General features: G+C 34.6%; 2 protein-coding genes across 2 annotated transcripts; both read left to right on the forward strand.

The window, feature by feature from the left end:
- The first annotated feature begins 1,191 nt into the window (after positions 1-1,191).
- LOC133174068 (uncharacterized) lies at positions 1,192-3,858 on the forward strand. Its single transcript, XM_061309109.1, has 3 exons — positions 1,192-1,336; positions 2,085-2,318; positions 3,590-3,858. Exons 1-3 carry the CDS (start codon positions 1,192-1,194, stop codon positions 3,856-3,858), a joined length of 648 nt encoding a protein of 215 aa, XP_061165093.1.
- Positions 3,859-6,817: 2,959 nt separating this feature from the next.
- Positions 6,818-23,405, forward strand: LOC133174183 (sodium/glucose cotransporter 4-like). Its single transcript, XM_061309247.1, has 15 exons — positions 6,818-7,174; positions 7,257-7,328; positions 7,574-7,678; positions 7,867-7,926; positions 8,215-8,319; positions 9,077-9,182; positions 15,321-15,401; positions 17,152-17,357; positions 17,457-17,592; positions 17,757-17,864; positions 18,336-18,486; positions 18,782-18,950; positions 20,824-21,039; positions 21,285-21,420; positions 22,865-23,405. The coding sequence occupies exons 1-15, from the start codon at positions 7,091-7,093 to the stop codon at positions 23,095-23,097; spliced, it is 1,968 nt and encodes a 655-aa protein (XP_061165231.1). The 5' UTR covers positions 6,818-7,090; the 3' UTR covers positions 23,098-23,405.
- Positions 23,406-23,563: the final 158 nt, after the last annotated feature.

A 23,563-nucleotide genomic window follows, 5' to 3' on the forward strand; every position in this document is an offset into this window, starting at 1 on the left:
GATCGATCTCTGTTCGTTATCCTCACCTTTTTCATTTCAAAAGAAAATACAAAAGAAACCTAGGAATGGCCTTTACCAAAAAAAAATTTAGCAATAGTTGGCACTACTGTGAAGTTCACTAAAAAGGCAGTTGATGTCAAAACAAAAAATAACATTTTTTTGGTATGAAAGGTTTGAGAAGAGTGTATGTATCATGTATCATACTGACAGTAGATGATTTTTGGAACCTATATCGACTATATTATTTTCATAAAATAAATAGTGTGATTTATTAAAATGGTGGTGAAAATATAAGACAATTATGCACACAAGGGAATCAATTCTAAATGCTCCGATTGTATTGAAATGTGTAAAATATGATAATGTTTGCAAAAATGACCGCAAAATTATCTTTAATGCAAGAAAATCAAAACACGCACAAAAAACCAAAACAATTTCAAGAACAGCACATATTAACTACGCAGTAGTAGTAGTGAGTTAATGAGACATCAGATAGACAGAACTGGTTTGGACTTCCATGCAAATATCATACGATTAACTTCCAGGTTTTCATATAGACAACCAAAGCACAGTTGTTGGGACCGCAATGAAACATCGAAAAGCACCCTTTTACAATGATGTTTATAATGACTGAGAACATCTACATGTATACATCTACATGTATACAAGCAATCTATACAGAAAAAAGAATTATCATAATGATTGATATTTGAGGATTCAACCGAGTACTTCATACTGATATAGTACTGCATGTACATATATATGTTATAGTGATATCATTCAATGAATATACCATTTGATCAATTAATCATGCAAGAAACGCTTTCGAAGGTACTCTATGTTGATTTACATGTCAAAATAAATATTTGAGTGTATTGAAATATTGGGTGACAGAAGGTACTCACTTTTATATAAAGTCTGGTCTTTGCCGAATTGGTGAAAACTCTTGTTGTTCTGAGATTTGAAGGTAAGGTTAAATTTCATTGTCCTTATGGTAGCTGGCTATTTTTATAAACATCATCACAACTTAAAAGTTTGCAGGTATGAACGTTTCTATGCTCTCGGGATCTTCTTCTTCAATAATTAACATTCTTTAAAAAGAATTGATGAAGTTTTCGAGAGCCTTTTTTTCTATAAGGATTGTTTATATGTGATCATTTCAGTGGATTTCTTCTATACACGTACTTTCAGATGACGGTCCTTTCCTTTTCGTGTGTTGTGTTGATCCTGGCAGTTGCCACAGTGCCAGAAGTAAAGTGTTTCTCGCCAGGGGGAGCTGTGTATACTCGCTGGGGTCACAAGAGGTGTCCAAGAACAGCCAGAATGGTCTACTCAGGTCAGTAATTATACACTGAGGTAAGGAATCAAAAACCTAGTTCTCATGTGAGGAAACATAAACCTAGTTCTCGGGTAAGTGGATTAGAAACCTGATTTTCAGGTTAGGAATTATACACATGGTTCTCTGGTAAGTGAATCATACTATGCATACACCTGATCCAAGGTAAGGGATCATACACCTGGTTCCCAAGTCATGTAAAGAATATGGTAAGGATTAATGCACCTGTAGTTTTTAATTCCTCCTCTGAGAACAAAGTGTATGAATCCCATCCTGCAAACCAGGTATGTGATTCCTTAGCTGGGAACCAGGTGTATTATTCCTTACCAGAGAACCAGGTGTATGATTCCTTACTTGAGAACCAGTTATGAAATTCCTTCCTTGAGAACCATTTGTATGCTTCTTCACTAGAGATCCAGGTGTATGATCCCTTACTAGAGATCCAGGTATATAATTCCTTACATGTACCAGAGAACCAGCTGTATTATTCCTTACCAGAGAACTAGGTGCATGATTCCTTACCTACAGGTGTTTAATTCCTTCTCTGAGAACTAGGTGTATGTAAACATTTTCAAAAGAACTATTTTCTTTGGTGGATACATCGACTGACACCTTTGTATCGTGCTTTGCTCGAAGCCATAAAAAACAGCTAATTTTGCACCTTACTTTTCACTTTCATGTTGTAAAATTAATTATAAAATTTGATCAACATTTCTTTTAAGCAATAAATTTGTACTTATTTGCTTAGGCTTTGCTGGTGGGTCGTATTACGGCCATCAGGGTGGTGCGGTAGAACCACTCTGTTTACCGAGAAACCCTCAGTGGGGACGACATGATAGCAGGATGAGCTCCTTCAGAGGATATATCTACGGAGCTGAATATGAACTTCCGACAAACATTATCCTCTCCAATCTCCATGACAACGACGTGCCTTGTGCTGTATGCGAGACTCGAAAAGGGAAGTCCGCCATTATTATTCCAGGTAACGAGATAATTTTGTTCATACTTTACGAGATGACATACTAGAATACTTCTGACTCATCTTTGTTCTGGTGCTGATTCTTAAGCACATTATCATACACTAGTCTCGATCATCAAGACGCTTCGACTATATCGCGATGTTAGCGTGATAAAGACAAGCATCTGAATGATCAAAACGACATATACACTTCTGGTTGTAAAGCGCCATTTGATTGGAAAGTAAATTCGTTTACACATTATGACTGGTGATGCTTTCGTCTTAACAAGTACAGCTTTTTCAAAAAAGCTTACCGTCTTTAGCAACAACCTCAAACAGTAAACTGACCTAAACCTATCAGGCCGTATAATTCTTGAAAATTTCTGGGCTTTGTATTTCTTCATCAGTTTTTTTCTGACATAAGCCCTACCAAGAGAAAAGTTAACAGATGCTCGGCTGTCTCCGGAAACTTTGACTCTGCTGCAGAGAGCATTCGGCAAACCTCGGCTGATTCTGTCACCTTTGTGATATGTAGATGAGGTACGAATCTGCCGAGGTGTTGCCGAGTGCTACCGAGATTAGAAAGACAGTGCAAAACAAAGGGGAAAAGAATACATACAAGCTGTAAAGCTTGTATGCAATAAAGATCAATTCTGTTAACGATGAAAATATAAAAACATTTTTAGTAATTGCTATAAAAAGCTAGCATGTTATTTCAAATAAATTACTGTCAATTTCCACTGTTCGTTTTGTCATATTTTTTTTTACGATTGAAAATCTTGAAAAATTGTTAAGTCGTACGAAAATTAGATCATCAGAAAATTATCTCCCTTGCCTTGAACAGCATTTCAACCAATGAAATAATTGAAAATTTTCTCATCATGCAATTTCTACCAATCACAAAAGAGAGGAAGTGCATAGTCCGAAGACTGTAAAATACTTCAACTCTGTATACCGTCTTCCAAGGAAGACGGTAATGAGTATCTATCTTCTTGACGTTACATTCAAAATTTGTACAATTTGAGGGTATTTTTGAAAGGAAATTTGTCTTCTTTTACATTATATAATACACGTAGAAAATTTTATTAAGAATAATTTAATAGCTACCCAGGTTATTACCTGGATTAGAACAGTTTATGGTTCTTTTATAAAACACTTCGGGGTATGAAAAGCGTAAACAGTCCAAACCCAGGTTATACGGTATAACTTCGTTCGAGAAAGACAGTTTTTTTTTCTTAACTTAAGGAAAAAACCGAGCGATCTTTAGAATTTAAAAGTTTTTTGATTATTTCTAGCGAGAACAACCTGTTTTAATGGTTGGAGAAAGGAGTACTCCGGGTATCTGATGACAGGAAGGTACTTGCATCCGGCGGCCTCCACTTACTCTTGTGTGGACCAGCACCCTCAGGCAATATTTGGTGGACGGCAGAACAATAATGGGTATCTGTTCTACCTAGTCGAGGGACGATGTGGAAGCCTGAAATGCCCCCCCCCCCCTATAGGAACGGATGGGAGTTTACATGTGTCGTCTGTTCTAAAAGATGAGACACAAACGTATTATTAGAATAAAAAGATACCACAGGAATCGTTTTTCCTCCTTTTTTCTGAGATAAGCTATGTTTTATTTAGTCTTTCACTCGTAGCGCAATATATACTAGACAGAAAGGATAATACATGTAATAGTAACGAGAATTTGGGAATCGTATTCAACAAGTCACTTAGGGAATTTCAAAATAAGGTATATTTTTAAGCAAATGGAAGTTTTTATTTCATTTAAAGATTATTGCTGAAACAATCAAGGTTCACTGAATCTCTGATAAGAGATACAACTTTCACTGGGATATTATTGATTATTATTCCCTTGAAAATACCGTTCACGGTAGCTCAGTCGGTAGAGCGCTCGCTCCGTGATCGGGAGGTCGTGAGTTCGAATCTCGGCCGCGACTGACCTAAGTCGATAAAAAAATGGGTAGTAACTGTTCCTTCGCCATGCGCTCGGCACTTTGAAGTGAAAGTTGCGGGTCCTTCGGATGAGACCTTAAAAACCGAGGCCCCGTGTCACGGCAGGCGTTGGCACGATAAAGATCCCTCACTGCTCAATGGCCCTGAGTGCCGAGTAAAGGTCAAAATTTGAAGCCCTTCACCGGTATATGGTGACGTCTCTATATGAGTGAAAAATTCTCGAATGGGACGTAAAACAACATACAATCAATCAATCCCTTGAAAATAAACTATATATGTACCGTAAGGTTCATTGTGTGCTGAAATTGTTCGGATTTCGAAGATTATTTATTTATTTCGAGCTTATTTTATTTATTTATTTTTTTTGAAAAATCGTGGTAATTAAGGAAAAAAACTTTACATAAGGAAAATGATCTTAAATTGTAGAGAAAAGGGAAAGCATGCTTTTACCTTTTTGTTTGCTTTTATGGTGTACACATAAAGGGATATCACGGTTGTCTGCACCCCGAACACTGTTCATTCTTTGTCAGGTCCTAAGCAACTGTTTGAGCACACATGACACAACATACAACTTTGGTTGCTTTGCAGATTCCTTAATTTTCTTAAATATCATACAAATAATTGAAGAGATTTTTCAAAATAAATAATTTGGGCCACCTTTAAAATAATGTCTTTTTGCCCTCTCCCGACTCAAGAAAAAAATGGGTCGGTAGATAGATGGGCAAAAATTTTCAAATCAATATACATGTACTGAATTTTCAAACCCTGTTAAAATTGAAGGTATTATACAATTAAAATATAGTTGATGACGGGATGAGAAAATTTTGGAATGAATAAAAAAAATATCGTTTACTAGAGGTTTAAAAAAGTTTTGAATCAGGCCATTTTTAGCTAGTCTGTCCAGAGAGGACAAACAGACAATTTTTTAAAGGTGGCCTTGTAATAAAGTATGTGGGCATGGTGTAGTATCAGACTTTCTTTATGAGAGTAAGATTTTTTTCACTCCTGAAATGAAAGTTACCCATATTTAGTAAATTACTGTTTCGAAAAAATACATTCATGTAAGGCTGGAATATCAGAAAAAAAAATACTTTTCTGTTTCAAATATTATTTTTCATGAAAAGTAGTGTTGTCAAATCGGTTGAAAATCATAATCGATTAATCGGCATTATCGGTTGACTCTAATCAACTGATCATCGGTCAATAATCGTATCGGTAACCATTGTATAACATAGGCACTAAATTTTATATAAAATAAAGTTAAATTTTATAATAATGTAAGTATTGTGTATTATACAGATTAAAATTTGCAGTTTGATTAACAATTTCAGTAATACAGATTTTTGCATGATTAGGATTTACTTGACCTTGGTAAAAAATTAAGTATTGACAGAGTTTTAATCAATATTTTATGGTTACCTAAAATATGGAATTAAATTTATTAACTGTTATTAGACATTTAAATTTGCAAATCCATGTGATTTCATACGACATGAAAGGTGATTTTCCCCAAACACTGATAACCAATATATTTTATTTTAATACATGCAGTTTTTAGTTTCTTCAGTTTAGATATACAAATTCCATTATTATCTTACAATCAATTTTTACAAATTCAAACACATAGTTGTACTTGTCTTATCTGTAAGGAAACCTACTTTCATTTTAAACCCTTTTTAGTATGTAAAAATGGTAAATGACAACACTTGGAAGATAAATATGGAAGAGATATATTTATAACAAGAACTTTTTCTTGAAATAAAAGTGAGAAAACAATAAAAAGATAAGTGCTGTAATATACCGATTATAATCGATTGTTTAATACTCCAATCGATTGTCTAAAATCGACCGCCTTTCCGATCGATTATCGATTATAAATCGATCATCGTGACAACACTAATGAAAAGGTTGAGAAGAAGTGAAAGTACATTTATACTTTCTGATGGCGTTACTCCATACATTTCCAATAATAAGTAAATTAAGTTTGTAATAAATTAGAATGAATGTATTGTCTTACCTTAAAAAATTAACCTTTTATCTATCAATTGAAAAAGATTTCTTTTCTATGCATTGGATAGTATTGAAACTTCATAGAACAAATAAAAGTGAATATTCTTAAATGGAAGGGAAGAAATGTTGTTAAACTTATTGAGATAAACATAAATCATTAGCCTTGAATGCTAAAAATTTTCTGTATATATATATATATATATATATATATATATATATATATATATATATATATATATATATATATATATATGACCCTCAATTAGATTCTTAATTCATTAATTCTATATTATTATAACTGTAATTCATGCAGATCTCTGTCACAAAAATAACTGATACTTGTATAACGCACCACTTTGATAAATAAATGCTCATCAACAAAAACTTACTTCATTAATTTCAATATACTTGTAACGCATCACTTTGATAAATAAATGCTTATCAACAAAACGTACTTACAATAATTTAAATGAATTCCTTAGTATCTATAGATAAATTCGTGAAGAGCTTGCCCAATATAAATAAAAAATGAAGGTAAACACAGCAGAGACGCGCGCGTTCATATACATGCCTTACTTATCTCTTTTTTTGCTGATTGTAAATTCAGATTTAAAACTAGAACACAACCCTGGCTCTTCTATCTACAAATGAATCTGCTCCAAATTTCACGGGTTTTGTGCCGATTGAAGTTCCTTCGGCTGCATCCAAGATAAGAGCTCATTTACACCAAGATAAACTTTCTCCGAGGTTAAACTAAACAATTAGTGATTGAGGTCAAATCATGTGCCGAGCTTTATAATACACTGGTCAGTGCTGAGCTAGTCATGGCGTCCCGAGGGTTGGACCACTGGTCGGATATTGTTGTGGTGATAATTTATTTTGTTGGTGTACTGGGAGTAGGACTATGGGTAAGTCAGACATTATTTTATAATTATGATTTTTTTTTCCGTGAGGGAAAGATAATTATTGAAATACGTCCTCTGTTTATAGACCGTTTTCCGAGGGAACAGGGGAAGTGTCAACAGCTACTTTTTGGCGGGAAGAAGTCTGACGTGGTTTCCGGTGAGTGCACGCATATATGATTATATTCATTTAATTAATTATCAAATCAGCCTGCAATGCTTACAGTTGTTCTCCAGACGTAATCTATGAGAAAAAAGTACTACAAGTTGTATTAAAATCCAACAAAGATATGTGTACTTTTCTCGGATATTTTTCATTTGTTTTCTAATCGTAGTAAATTAATTCAATAAAAATTATATATTTCAGTTATCAGTTAAAGTGATAATGCTTATTCTGAAAAACAGGTGGGGGCCTCCTTATTCTCGAGTAACATCGGCAGCGAGCACTTTGTGGGTTTGGCGGGGACAGGTGCTGCTGCAGGAATCGCCATGATATCGTATGAATGGGCGGTAATTATCCAACATATCTGATTACGCATAACTAAACAGCTAAAAGTGCCATGAATAAATCAGGAGAAAAAGCATTGTAAATTTTATGACATTGAAGTCTAGGTGTGATCTAGAGTTCCCATGTAAACTCTATACATTTTATATGTTTATGTTTACTTCTGTTTACTTTGTTATCGATTTGTTTACAGAGTATGCCTCTGGTGTTACTTTTAGCTTGGCTTTTCCTTCCGGTCTACATCTCTGCAGGAGTAAGATTTTTAACATTACAAAGATAAACCATAGATCTAAAGACGCAATGAACAAACATCTAAAAGACTAATGGAGGCGAAATATAGATAAAACACAGCTAACGTATGATATGTTGTCCTTAATATGAAGGGATTTTTACTTTGATTTCAATGTTTAATTTTTTTTAAAGCAAAAATATTTTACTCATTTAATATCTTTTCCTACTTATTTTTTTCTGATGAATACAGGAATACAACTGATTAATTTTCAACAATAATGACTGCATGTGTACTAACATTTCTTCTCAGGTATACACTTTACCCGAATACATGGAGAAGAGATTTGGCGGGCACCGGATTCGGATATACCTCAGTGTTCTGGCTCTTATACTCTATATCGTAACCAAACTGGCGGTAAATTTAAACTTTTGTATAAAAAAATTATAATTAAGCGGTTTTTAGACGCCCGTCTTAAGATGGGACGTATTATGGAATGGCGTTTACGTCTGTCCGTCTGTTAGCTTTTCCGTATCTGACTCATAATTTAAATGCTATGATTCCTATAATAATCAAACTTTGTCAGCTGGTACTTCTTTGGTAGAAGGCGTGTTGCACATTAAAAATGGGACACTATGGCCTTAAATTAAGATGATGTGGCCAAATATGAGAAAATCATGTCCAGCTCTTATGTTGAAAACTATTTCACCTCAGATCATCAAATAATGCATCTTAGGTTGAAGGCTACTATGACCTTTAATTAACTAAAGGTAATTATAAAAAACTATGTCTAAATAGAGATTGTCCTACTGCATGAACTGATGCTTAATTTGAAGTATTTGTTAACTGCAGCATAGCAGATGCACATCAAGCATTGTGAATGGATCTTTGAGAGATCTTTGTACTAAGATTGAAATGATTTGCTTCCATGCACAATCATTTGACGGCGTATCATGTGCCGTGGCGGTGAACTTTATCCATCCGTTTTGTCGACTCGTTGGTCTGCGTATTACACAGAAGACAGCTTGGAGCCAGTTCATTTTTAATTTTGAAATTCTTTGATTTGAACGATTTTGCATATTGCTCGTATATTTCCCATGCAAGATTTGTGTACTGGTTTATACTTTCATATGACAGAAACTCTATTAAGTTTATGATTTTTTATAATATTTAGGTGAGTATATTTGCTGGCGCTCTGTTTATACAGCTGGCACTCGGGTGGAATATGTACGTCTCTATCGTGGCTCTCCTAGTCACCACGGGTATATACACCATACTCGGTAAGTCTACTCGTTTCTTGATCTTTTATACAATGTCTTGTGCATGTAGAAAATGTAAGTCCATAAAGAAATTGTCTTCTGATGGAAGACATTATTTAGGCACTCTTTTGAAGATAATGTTTTATGTTTATAAACCTGTTCAGTTAAACTTGCATTAAAGTTATTTGATTTGAATAAACGTTATTAAATTATGGAGAATTGGTTGAGGCCACACTCGTTCTCGTTTAAACGCGCCTACATGGATAGGTTTAAACGCAGAACGAATTGTCGCCCTAACATTCTCCTTCTCCGCAGTTATCGCCTCTATATTCCTGTTTTGTAGCTATTTGTCATGTTCTAGATTCCACTCCTACTAATGTCATTGTGATTTAAATTCAAGACACGTGGTGTAGGTTGACCCATTCAAAGGTTATAGGGTAGATCCGGTTTAATAAATAAAATTGGTAGTAAACCGGAAATTGCTATAGTCTGTCTCTTTTAAAATCGTGTCCTATGAAAAACCCTTTCTGAAAAAATTTTCATGATTCTAAAAAGGAAGGGGGGGGGGGGGGATTACAATCTACCTAATCTTCGCTTTTATGAAAATTTACGGCGAAAGTTCGAGCTCAGTTGCGAATTTTTTTTTCTAAAATCGCCCATACGCAGATAGAAAAAAATCACCAACCTTTGTTTACCTTCTATGGCTATTTTTATTATTGCGCACAGCGGTTCATACCACGTTTACTTGACAACTACATGTTTACATTTTACTTCGAACACGTGGTTCAGGTCAATTTACGACCCGATATTAAATGGACTGCAAAAACCAATTGAAAAAGAATATTGTTTTTATGAAAACAAAACAAAACAAAGATTAGAAACTAAGAAAGATGTCAGGGGCATTTGTAATTTGTTAATCCGTTGTTAACTAGAAAATGAACATTTCCGTGAATAATTTACCTTATCTCGCTGTAGTCTCGCTATCTCTCGTCAGAGCTACTGCGATTTCATCGGGTATTAAAATTTGCAGAACACCGAAAATAAAAGATTCCAAACTCATTAGTAGGGGGTGGATTCGTTAATCGTTAGCCTCGCGTTTTCGTTTTTAGACGGTGGCTATTTATAGCCACAGGCTATTGCTGCTGGTCTGGGCGATGAATAAACAACAGTGTAAAATCACGGGGACCCTAGCGGCGATTTTTGCAGAGACAAAATAATGAAAGTGGGGTCGTTTCGATGTTCGAAAATAAAATGTACATGGTTCTCAAGTTATTTCAATGACATTTTGTTGATGGGCGCAAAGTTTAATTCCTGATATTTGCCGTTATAATATTTCTCGCCTCATGAATATTCATTAAATTACGCCGACTTAATGTTAATTCGTACAAAAACTGATTCGTACATATGAAGTCAATTCGTATGCAAACTACAGAAGTCAACTCGTACATAAAGTTTGCTGAACATGAAACAAATGCAGAAAGTCAGTTCGGCCTTTTTTACGTTGTGTAAATGTAAAATTTCCATAAAATTTATTAAAAGTAAAAAAAAAAATCTGGGGGAAAATATTTATGGATAATGGTTTCACATTACACCTTACCATCTTAGGAAATAAAATATTTATTGTTAAACCAACACACTCTCGGCGGTTTCTTCGCTGTTGGATGTGAGACAAACGCTTATTACGAGATGTTTCCCAATTTGGTATTCCCTAATTACGAGATACTCCATGCTTGGAAAGCGTCGATCCCCAAATTTCTCCATTTCCGAAAATTCAGTTAACATGATTCGAGGACTGCGTATTCCTTGCTGCAGAACTGCATGAAATTTATTAACGCACACAATTAAACTAAAATTGTCTCCTTTATTCAAACATATTTTTAAAAAAGAATTGAACTAAAGGAATCAGTCTACATAAACAATTTTAGCATGTTTTATTTCATAAATTTGACGATCAACATTTCGATTGACCAACACCCGAAGTTAAACTATGTCTTAGGTAAACATTTACAGGTAATATACAGGTAACATCCTGCGTATATAGGTAGGTATACACAAGCCAGCTTGGTTCCCTCGGGGCTTCACAGCCGTTTCAATTAAGCTCCACCCCACAACAAACTTACCTGAGGAAAACCGACGGGTTGAAAACCTCGGCCTTTAAATGTTTTATTTGAGACGTTTTGTGGAATTTTTATACAATAATACTTATACAGTTTATTGAAATTTTACGTGTCTTTTGATTATTTGAATTTCTAGTATCTGTTGACGATACCTATTAGAAAACGATCTATTTTCGGAATGGAAAAAAAAATCACGTCCTCTTAAAGTTTACATAAAAGAGGGTTGTTGAAGGCAGATACGATGCCATTTTGCAAAGTTTATTACGGTTCTATCTAAAACCAAAAGTCATTGCCTAATTATCTCGGACACAGAAACTACTGAAAGGATGCTAATTTATCAAAGCTGTAATTATAGGACTGTGACGAACAAAAGTTACCCATATATTTCATTTGTATTTGAAAATTCTATCGTGCCTCGAATAAAATTTACCCTTTAAAAAGTGTAAGAAAAAAGCTACACAATACATGTACATGAAATATTAGGATTTTCTTGCGAATTCAGTTGACTTAATATGGGGCAGTCTTCTCCTACATGTGTTTTCAAAACTTGACTAGCGGGGTCAGTGCATATTAAGATATTAAGAGAAATAGAGGGTGAAAGATATTTTGTTATTCTGTTCTTTTTTTTTTCGAACAGTATATATATATCAAACAAAAAGGTAAAACTACTGTACAATTCTCGAAGTCTCTCAACCTTACAGAAATAAGTAAATTACTGGAAATTTGGCAAAAATGGGGATCCAAAGATAAAGTCTATTTCATTATCTTTCAGCATATGATTTATGTCGCACAATCTACAGTACAATGCCAAAAGTGATTCATCATTTCCCTTTTCACCATATATTTTAAGAAAAGTTAGTTTTTGTTTAAAAAAAAATATTGTGAGTTCAATTTTATTCCAGATAAGCAAAATTTGATAATTAACCACTGAGTATAAGATTTTATATGATAAAATCACAATTTCTAACTTCAAAACACCACGATTTCATGACACTTTTTGTTGTAAAATTTAACTTTTTCATTTGATACTTGATATCGCTGAAATGTACGCATGATAATTTTTTTTAATTAAATTATGCGAAGAAAGTACAATGAATTCGGAATTTACTGATACTCGCTCATATCTGCAACTCACAATAGGTTTATTAATTGTTCCTCAAATATCTCAAACAAATTTCTGCTAAAAATGCACATCTAACTTGGAAGAGCTCCTAAATGGAACCACACATGCATGTATAGAAAGCTATCTTAAAATAAATATGATCGGTCACCACATGAATATATTACAACCTTTGATTCCCTTAATTTAACATTTAGGGTAAAATGAATTGTTTTAAGGATTAATTAATGGAAAAAAAAATTGAAATGATCAAGCTTTCGTTTCTGGCATTTCAGCGCATTTTTTTTCTTCAAACATTATTTTATAATAAAACTAAATAAATGTAGAAAAATTCATGCAATAAATTGTTTAACAACTTCAATTAATACATGTCCTCATCATACTGATGCAAATATAAAAATGTTAATTTTACCAGAAACTCAACGAGTACACCCAAATATCTCATTTGGGAACACAATGAATTGTATTTCTCAGAATCAAAGTCACTGTCATCTAGGGTTGACATTACAGTCTAATGGGGGGTGGTCCGAACATATTACAACAATTTATGAGAAAGCTTGCTTACGACTAAATATATTGCGTACACTTAAATATGAATTAAAAAGGGACTTGTTAATCAAAATATATCTATCATGTAGAATATGGGAATGTGATATGGGATAATTGCACTGAAGAACAATCCAAATTACTGGAAAGTGTTCAGGTGGAAGCTGCAAGAATAATTACAGGCATTAGGTGCAATACATCCAAAACTAACCTATATTATGAGTTGGGATGGGAAACCTTAAGTTCAAGAAGGGAAAAGCATAAGCTCACACTGACGTATAAAATCCTTAATAATCTTACCCCTGAATACATGTATAATATGCTTGAAGGATGTATGCCAATTCAGCATAATTATAATTTACGCAACCCAAACTCATATCGTATCCCAATCACTCGAACAGTGTCTTACTATAATAGTTTTGTACCATCCACAATATCTTTATGGAATAATTTACCTGATGATTGTAGAACTTCCCCTACATTGCAAAATTTCAAAAAAGATTAACCTACACCAATCTCATCCAGAAAAATAAAGTCAAGTTGTACAATTATGGGAATAGAATTGAAAATATACTAAATTGTCAGTTAAGAAATAAATGTAGTAATCTTAATGCTGATCTTTTTAAAGACCACCTTAATGATTCACCAAAATGTACAAATTGTGGATACCAAACTAAAGATTCATTACATTTTTTCATGTATTGCCCACAATATGTTCTTCAAAGACAGATGCTGATTAAATATATGAATGAAAATGGCATACCAATTAATATAGATAATATACTATATGGTGCTGAATCCTTATGTTTAGAAGACAACTTTTCATTTTTCAATCATGTACATAACTTTATAAGAAACTCAAACAGGTTTTCACTGAAATCTTAGTTTATCATGATATGCTAGGAAGAATATTATCTCATTTTAGGTATGTTAAGGAAATTTTTCCACTCTGAGTCAACTTTATTATGTGTGTGTTGTTTTTTTTTATTTATTTATTTATTTTTATTTAATATGGTCTTTCTCTCTCTCTATTTAATCTTTCTCTCTCACCCTCTGTGCATTCACTTTATACATGTACCAATTAATGGTTTATTTTACATACTGCTTTTCAATATGTTAAATGTACTTTATTATGTTTTTTTCTCTTTATTTTACTCTCTCTTTCTCTGGATTCACCTTATATATGTACCAATTAATGATCTATCTATTTTACATATTGTTTTTCAATGTTAAATGTATCAATAATTGTTATATATATGTACCTTGACCTATGGAGAGAACGATTATAGGCATTATGCCTGCTGTTCAATCCGTTTCATTTGTAATGAATAAATATATTTTAAACTAATATAAAATAACTCATCAAATACATGTATTGTGAAAAATTGCAACAAACTTTCATAATTTGCATATCATTTTACAGATTCTCATATCATTTTATTTAATTTAATTCATTCATGCCAGTGGCCAGTAATTAGAGCGTTTGGCCTAGAGTCAAGGAGTAAGGAGTCGATCCTTAGGTAGCGGGTTCGAATCCCACTGCGGGACGTGGAGACCGGTCCTTCGGATGAGACGTCCCGTGTCGCAGTAAGTGCTTGCCAGAAAAAAAGATCCCTCACTGCACAATGGCCCCGAGTGCTGAGTATAGATATAAAATTTGTAGCCCACCAATGGCAATGGTGGCGTCTCATTATGAGTGAAAAATTCCCGAGAGGGACGTTTTAATTAAAACAAACAACAATCAAACAAAATCATTCATGCCACCGTCTATCAGTACTCACAGTACTTTGATTACCTTTGCGATCTCACAAATCGAGCGTTTTGCCTATTGCTCAGTCATCATGTCGACCTTGCGTTTATGATTGATTGATTGTATATTGTTTTACGTCCCATTCGAGAATTTTTCACTCATTTAGAGACGTCACCATATACCGGTGAAGGGCTTCAAATTTTGACCTTTACTCGGCACTCAGGGCCATTGAGCAGTGAGGGATCTTTATCGTGCCAACGCCTGCCGTGACACGGGGCCTCGGTTTTTAAGGTCTCATCCGAAGGACCCGCAACTTTCACTTCAAAGTGCCGAGCGCATGGCGAAGGAACAGTTGCTACCTATTTTTTAGGTCTGTCGCGGCCGAGATGCGAACTCACGACCTCCCGATCACGGAGCGAGCGCTCTACCGACTGAGCTACTGTGAACGGTACCTTGCGTTTATAATTGCCTTATAGGAAAAGAATGGAGGCGATTTATATTGAAACCTTGCAATAGGTTTCTTTATTTTTCCAAAAATTCGAAATGCGCATGAACAAATCCAAATCTCCAATGCAAACCATGCAATTCTGAAAGTTAGATGGATAATCTACTCTTTTTATCACTAGGTGGACTGAAAGCAGTCATCTACACGGATACTCTACAAACAGTCGTTATGACGCTGGGATCGTTTGCTTTGGTCGGAATCAGTAAGTGACATCTGTGTTTATAAACTTGAGGACGAAAATAATTTCCGGAAGTATGGCATAATTGCTGAGTGTAAGTCAACTATGTTTAATTTCATGTTCAGCGTAGGAGGCACATGCCCTCTTTTGACAGCAGATCATAAGTGCAAGCATTACTATATATGCTACGTAATATATACTGAAAATATCTGGAGATGTTAAGTATTATATGTATGAGGCAACATGGCCGTGGCCATTTTAACATCATTTTTACCTCCTGACAAACAAGAGTTTTCTTGACTACATAGATATAATAATTATGGTGTGGGATTATAAAATTCAATACTGTAATATTATGACGAGTTATGTTCTCAGGTTATGCTCAGATTCTTTTAACAAGAGGTCCATGGGCCAAATCGCTCACCTGAGCACATTGGCTAGGCAAAAGCACAAATCAGTTCAGTATTGAAATGATTACCGGGGGGGGGGGGGGGGGGGCTTGAATTTTAAACTTCCTGATGATGCTTCCATGTCATTGTAACAAATGGCTTTATTGTACTTGAGAAGATTTTTAAAAAATTTTTTCCATATATTCCTTTGTAAAAATTTGATCCCCCATTGTGGCTCCTCCCTATCCCAGGGGTCATCATTTGAACAAACTTACACTACCTGAGGATGCTTCCATATCAATATGACTAAACATAGCTTTTCTGTTCTTGAGAAGAAATATTTTTTCTATATGTTCTTATGTAAAACTTTTGATCCCCCATTGTGGCCCCGCCCTACCCCTGGGGTCATGATTTGAACAAATTTGAATCTACACTACCTGAGGATGCATATAATTACGACTAATCATGGCTTTGCTGTTCTTAAGAAGAAGATTTTTAAAGATTTTTCCTATATATTTCTATGTAAAACTTTGATCCTCCATTGTGGCCCCACCCTACCCCCGGGGGTCATGATTTGAACAAACTTGAATCTACACTACCTGAGGATGCTTCCACATCAATATGACTTATCATGGCTTTACTGTTCTTGAGAAGAAGATTTTTAAAGATTTTTCCTATATATTTCTATGTAAAACTTTGATCCTCCATTGTGGCCCCGCCCTACCCCCGGGGGTCATGATTTGAACAAACTTGAATCTACACTACCTGCGGATGCTTCCTATATAAATATGACATCATGGCTTTGCTGTTCTTGAGAAGAAGATTTTTAAAGATTTTTCCTATATATTTCTATGTAAAACTTTGATCCTCCATTGTGGCCCCGCCCTACCCCCAGGGGTCATGATTTGAACAAATTTAAATCTACACTACCTGAGGATGCTTCCACATGTGTTTCATCTTTCCTGGCCCTGTGGTTCTTGAGAAGAAGATATTTAAAAGATGCTATTAATTTTTCACTAATTCTTTATTATCTCCCCTTGAAAGAGGGCGTGCCCCTTCATTTGAACAAACTAGAATCCCCTTCACCCAAGGATACTTTGTGGCAAGTTTGGTTGAAATTGGACCAGTGGGTCTTGAGAAGAAGTCAAAAATGTTAAAAGTTTACAGACAGACGGACAGACAGACGGACGCCGGACAAAAAGTGATCAGAAAAGCTCACTTGAGCCTTCGGCTCAGGTTAGCTAAAAATGTAGGATCGGTGTTGCCCTCACCCTCTCCAAAGGATGTGCCTTCTAAACACCCCCCTTACGAAAAAAAAATGCCTTCGCCTCTAGCCTGTAAGCTTTTAACAAACAGATAGTATATACGTCTGAATGGACTTGTAGGTTTTTATAAAATCGGTGGATACAACAATCTACAACAGAGATACATGGAGGCTATACCATCCATCAGGAATTCTAACAGTACCTGCGGATTTCCCAGGAGCGATGCTTTTCACATCTTTCGAGACGCAGAAACGGGAGATAACCCTTGGCCAGGACTTATTCTACAATCCAGCCTTGGGTGTCTCTGGTACTGGTGTTGTGATCAGGTGATGTGAGATGAATACATGGAGAAACAAAAATATCTGAATAAATGCAGATATAAAGGTACAGTGTAGTTATATGATCGACAACAAACTGTATTTCAGGTGATAGTTCAGCGGTCTTTAGGTGCTAGGAATTTGTCCCACGCTAAGGGTGCCTCTATACTGGCGGGCTATCTCAAACTGCTGCCACTCTTTATGATGATCTTTCCAGGGATGATCAGTAGAGCCTTATTTCCAGGTAAGGGACACCCGGATCTAAAATGAGAAGGCAAAACAAACAAAGAAATTATGTACTTCATTACTTGTATTGCTTTTCTGGCTCATCTTTATCACAGAGAAGACTAATTTGCCATAAAAGCAATAAAAACTGCTTCACGTATCTCGTATTTGTTTTGTTTTCAGATGAAGTAGCCTGTGTTGATCCAGAAGAATGCAAGAAATTTTGTGACAATCCAGTAGGCTGCTCCAACATCGCCTACCCTAAATTGGTTCTAGAGCTACTTCCCTATGGTATGTAAACATTAATCTGGTTTTGGGATTGCTTTTCTATGATAACATGTAAACATTAGACTGGATCTAATACTACTTCCCTATGGTATGTAAATATTAAACTGGATCTGACACTACTTTCCTGCGTCGCGGGTTCGAATCCCACTGCCTACCGTATAAATGGAGGTCCCGTGTCGCAGTAGGTAGCTGGCACGAAAAAGATCCCTCACTGCTCAATGGCCGTAAGTTCCGAGTAAAGGTCTAAATCTGCAGCCCTCCGCCTGTATGTGGTGGCGTTTCTGTATGAGTGAAAAATTCTCAATGGGACTGTTAAAAAACAAACACTATTTCCATATGGTATGTAAACACTGGACCACAGTAGAAGTTTTGGGGAAAGACATACAAGAATTACATGCTCTTAATACAATTTTATTGTCACATTTCATAGTAAAGGCAAGCTACAAACTGTCTTCTGTTTCTTTGAACATCTAGGTGTCCGTGGTTTGTTAATGGCGGTGATGCTGTCAGCTATCATGAGTTCGCTGACCTCAATTTTTAACAGTTCTAGCACAATCTTTACAATGGACCTCTGGAGACGCATGCGCCCACATGCCCATGAACGAGAATTACTCATTGTTGGAAGGTATTTTCTGAGCTCAATTCAGAAACTCTTAGTATTTTGTTTGCCTCATTGTTCGAGACTTTTCACCAATTATAACCCAGAACTTCTGGAATCGGAGGACCGTTTACTGACATTCCAAAAACGGCTCTATAGATTCAATACTTTTAATGTATGCCTTAAATTTTTAGGACTATCTAGAATGAAAATGCTTCATGATAGAAGTTTCCAAAGAAATTCAGTAATAAGAGTAGTACAATAGTATGTCGCTCTTTGAATGCGGTCTCAGTTATTATCTTTTCTTTCACATTTTATGTAGGATTTTCATCGTGTTTCTTTGTGGTGTAAGTATTCTCTGGATCCCTCTCGTGCGATCTTCTCAAGGGGGACAACTTTTTAATTACATCCAGGCCGTGCAGGGTTACCTGGGAACGCCGATAGGGGCGCTCTTCTTCATCGGTGTTATGTGGAAAAGGATGACGGAACACGTAAGTATGATCAAGTAGTTAAAACACTACATCATTTTTTTTTGATAAATGTTTAAGCGAAAGGCTAAATAAAGCTTTTCAAATACAACATCATTCGAGATATCTAGTATTGAATGTGTGCAAAATTGTTGTAACGATTTTCTGATCGTTTTTCAAAATAATTAAATTGATAAGCTTTAGTTCTTGCTATTCTTCAAGTATTTATTGTTATTAACATGGCAGGCAATAAACATTGATCATGACCTGTTTAAAAAATATCAAGTTGACTAAGCGAAGGATACAAATCAATGGAGAAATTTCCCAATCCGGAAAACATTACTTTAGAGAGTAAAATAATTCAAATAAATGTTTTACATTAATGTCTCTAGTTCGTAAAGGAAAAATGAATTTTTAAATGTGTATGGTACTTAGATAACCGATAACATTTCAGGTCATAAGATGTATGAAATTGTTGTGTTTGATTTTAAATACAAGACTCACGGGTTTTTATTCTATATCCCTACCGGGAGTTGATGTATCTTCTGTAAAGTCTTAAAATGTGTTGAGACAATTTCCGAGGGTTAAATGAGCGATTACCAATAAAGAAGATCGACGAAGGACATCTAGAATGATTTATTAGAAAAGAAAATAGTCTCTTGAAGTGAACAATGTCATGTTAGAGTTAGTTAATGATTGATAAATTAAAGAAGTGGAGGTGCCTTATATTGAATTAGTTACTTTGTGAAAAGAGAAAGTAGGGGTTCTAGTGCCTGTGCTCTGTAGTATAGTTTTTTAATATTAAGTATTTTGACCAATTATTACTTATTAACAAGGTAAGGTCTTTTATGTATCCCAAAATCACCGGTTATCGATAACGATGCCAAAAGGGACATAGTTCCAATACACGTTCACTGATACTTGCTCATGGCATCTGTCGATGGTCCTGTTCAAGTCTTCTTTTTTAAATACATGTCTAATGGTAAAAATCCATTGAACGTGTAGACAAACCATTTCTTTTGTTTTGGGGATATAAGAATTTTAGATAATCTTTCCCTTTAAACAGAGGGGCTTGGACACAGATTTGAAGCTCATATTTTCTAAAAATTTCAATATCATGTTATAAATGACTTTTATGTAAAAAATATGAAAACTATAATCCAGAAAATTCAGAGTAGAAATGCGAGAGAGCAGAACCAACTCACCAGTATTGTCAGTCCGTGCTCAGTGATGTGTGCTGATTAAACAAATTGAACACATCCGTTAAAACGTAAAAACTAACAATAACAGAATTTGTGCCCTGTTAACAAACACCGATGTTTGACTTGATGTTATTTAAACACTAAAATGCCCTCTTTGGTCGTTAGTATGGGAATTAATGTTGCAGCTGTTGCAGAAAAAATGCATAACGCGTTAGCGAGTTATGTAATTCTTTTTTCTGCAATAGCTGCAACGTTAATTCCTGTACTATCAAACAAAGAAAGACATTTCATTGTTTATATTTATATCTGTAAAAATAATGATTTGAAGTAGGATTTAGTAGATGAAATAGTGTATTATTGATATGTACGTCATTGTACGTTTCATTGATGGAACAGCCTCTGCTTAAGAAATCTGTAGAGGTTATATTCTTAGTAGTGTTTATTGATTGATAAACGGCAGTGGTTTTCTAAAGAAATAAAGGCGATAATATTCAGTGGATGTAAATTTGAGGAATGTCGTTGTCGTTGAGTTCTAAGAATATTTATTTAGCCTAATTTCAAATCATTCAGCTGAACTTATTTTTTCAATAAAAATAGAAATTTAAATTGTAAACAATGCAACTTTGCCTAGGCCCCTTTAATCAAGGCTGAATGATTTATAGATATACATGCAACTTGCATCCTATGTTATTCAGGGTGCATTCTGGGGGATAGCTATTGGCCACACGTGCGGTATCATAAGGATGGGTATAGATTTAGCGTATCCCGCGCCCGACTGTGGAGAACCAGAGACCCGACCAGGTATATTACTGAATGTTCACTACACCTACTTCGGAGCATTGATGATCGTCATTACTTCAACTGCCATTATTATCATAAGCCTTCTGACGACACCCCGCACCGAAGAACAAGTGAGTTCACTATCCATGTACGTAAAACATGAAAAATGTTATTGCAAGTGGTTTTAAAGTTGACCATTATAAGTAAGTAAAATTTGATTGAAGTTGGTGAATACATACATTTAGTCTAAGCTTTAATTTTAAATGGTAGAGTTTAATTCAGAATGTTAATTTGAGGTTTTCCAATGTAATCCTGAAAAGTGTCAAAGAGTATAATACATGTAGTTATGAATAATAAGTAAATTTAATCGTTGTAGTTGAAAGGTGTTACATGGTTTACAAGAATACGAGTTGAAGAATCCAGTAGGAATGACGTGGAAATGACGAAATCCGAGGAAAAGAAAGAATCTGAAGCTATTGAGAACGTGAACAAAAACGAGGAAAATCCGACAGGTGTTAATAAAAATAATACTGAAAAGAAAAAAAAATCAAAATATTACACAACGAAAAAGAGAGCAAGAGGTTGATCGCAAACTGCAGTGAGAAACTTCTGATGATTTTATCCCAGTGCATAAAATTGTTATGTAATAAACTAAGAAAATACTATGAAGGTAAAGTATACTTTGTTTAAATGATTTTTCTTTTAAAATTGTCCTTAAATGGAATATCGAAAAAATTTCTTCTTCGACTTTTCATAAACGAACATGAAGAAACATCAAATCTTGAAGTACCTCTTTCAAGCTTTAAAAGAGAAATTTAATATCAAGTAACATGTTTTTTTAAGGATACACCAAAGGCTTTTTTCAAGATTTTCAACAATTTTGAGATTTTTGGCTAAGAAAAAGAAGTTAATCACTGCTTTATAATGCATGTAAAATTTTTGGTAATTATGAAATGGTTTTCTAATTATTTAACAATAATGAAACATAAACACTACCACATGTGAATGTTCCGTTATTGAAGCTTCTGATTTGATCTGTGACTGCCTGCTCATGAAAGACGCAATAAATCACTGTGACCACTTGGGGAATTCTTCACTAGCCACACAGAGGTTATCAGTAATTAAACTACAGGGACTCTAGATTTAGAGAAGATCTAACAGATCACTGATGACCATAAAATAGGAGGTGGAGCTTAGCTCTTGCCATTTTGCCGGGAAATCTTTCTGATTCAGAATTGAACCTATTTTACTTAATTAAAAGCATCTAAATACAGAAAGAACCTCCCATTCTTGTGAATATGCATGGAAAATATGGCTAAGTGACAGGTATCCAAAGCTGAATCTCCAAGGTGTCATATATTCCTAGCTTTGGCAGATTTTGTTGTGTAATGGGTTTTTGCCCTCTACTGTAAAGTAAGATCAGACAGTTTGTGGTATTATTTCAAAAGATTCAGCTCCCTTATTTAGTGACCAATTTCTCTGAAAATTGGATGGGTTACTTCTCAAATGTGTGTTCACAAAACCGTATCTCAGATTTTTGATATCTAGCTTAGTTTTGGAATTATTGAGGGGAATGTTAAATTAGGCTAATAAATTGTTAACATTGAAGGACAAATGGCTGTAACTTTTGAATTAGAAGATTTATAAAAAATCTGAGATACTGTTTTTAAGTTCAATCTTTAATTTACCTTGAGGCAAAATTACCACTTTAAGGGGTTAAATACAAAAAAGTTGATTTATAAAATATTTATTCACTACAATTTACATTAATATTTAAATAATTTTTAAATGAGTTATTAATTAAAGTTTAAATTAGGATAATTAAATAGTAAATTTAACAAGCTTTCAAATGATATATACTTTTATTATGTTATCTTTGATAATGAAAGAATTACATGCAAATTAAATTCTGGCATTTGGAAACCTTTGGTGTATCCTTAAATCCCTTCATTCCAGATGATGCAATTGATGTCATACACGACGCAAGTGATGATCGACCCTTGTGGAGACGTTGGGTGGATCAGATCTGTGGTATGCCTACCAAAAGTCACAGCGAGGACGATCCTCACATTGGCCCGGAAATGACGCGCATGTATCTAAAAGAATCTCCAAAATGGCGGACCGTCCTTAATATGAACGCTGCTGCAGGTCTCATTCTGACTGCATTTTTGTACGGGTTTTATCATTGAGTGTTTTTACGTATTGATGTGTAAAAACAAGCACATATCAGCATACCATCTATCACTGTATCTAAGATAACTTGTAATTTGTGCAATACTGGAATGTCCTATATTGAAGGAAATTCAAAATTAATAGAAATTAATAATGATTCAAGCTCATTTGATATGTAGGGTAGCTTTTGGTTATTCTGAATTTGTTTTTATGTACTTGTGCATGGACGCTTTACAATTATAATTACATGTTTTAGATATCCATTACTGGTACTTTGCTGTATCTAAAGATTTATAAATAGCATAAATCAAGAGTTCATACAACAGCTAGTGTATCTTTTGATTCTTTACAAGATGCGAAATATTACAACTGCAGTTTTCGTATCCGAGTTAGGATGGAAGTTACTTTATGTTGTAAATTTCACTTATACTGACCTTCATAAGAATCGCACTCAAAAGTTATATTCTTAGATACTATTTTGAT

The sequence above is a fragment of the Saccostrea echinata genome, unplaced genomic scaffold, assembly GCF_033153115.1.
Source record: "Saccostrea echinata isolate AGI-Se365-2 ecotype Australia unplaced genomic scaffold, CSIRO_AGI_Sech_v1 ptg000057l, whole genome shotgun sequence".
NCBI lineage: Eukaryota > Metazoa > Mollusca > Bivalvia > Ostreida > Ostreidae > Saccostrea > Saccostrea echinata.

Excerpts from the sequence above, each read along its gene's own strand:
- LOC133174068 (XM_061309109.1), top strand. The coding sequence starts at position 1,192 with ATGACGGTCCTTTCCTTTTCGTGTGTTGTGTTGATCCTGGCAGTTGCC. Across the intron at positions 1,337-2,084 it reads AGCCAGAATGGTCTACTCAG|GCTTTGCTGGTGGGTCGTAT; the intron begins GTCAGTAATTAT and ends TTATTTGCTTAG. Across the intron at positions 2,319-3,589 it reads GTCCGCCATTATTATTCCAG|CGAGAACAACCTGTTTTAAT; the intron begins GTAACGAGATAA and ends GATTATTTCTAG.
- LOC133174183 (XM_061309247.1), top strand. The coding sequence starts at position 7,091 with ATGGCGTCCCGAGGGTTGGACCACTGGTCGGATATTGTTGTGGTGATA. Across the intron at positions 7,329-7,573 it reads GAAGTCTGACGTGGTTTCCG|GTGGGGGCCTCCTTATTCTC; the intron begins GTGAGTGCACGC and ends TCTGAAAAACAG. Across the intron at positions 17,358-17,456 it reads GGTACTGGTGTTGTGATCAG|GTGATAGTTCAGCGGTCTTT; the intron begins GTGATGTGAGAT and ends ACTGTATTTCAG.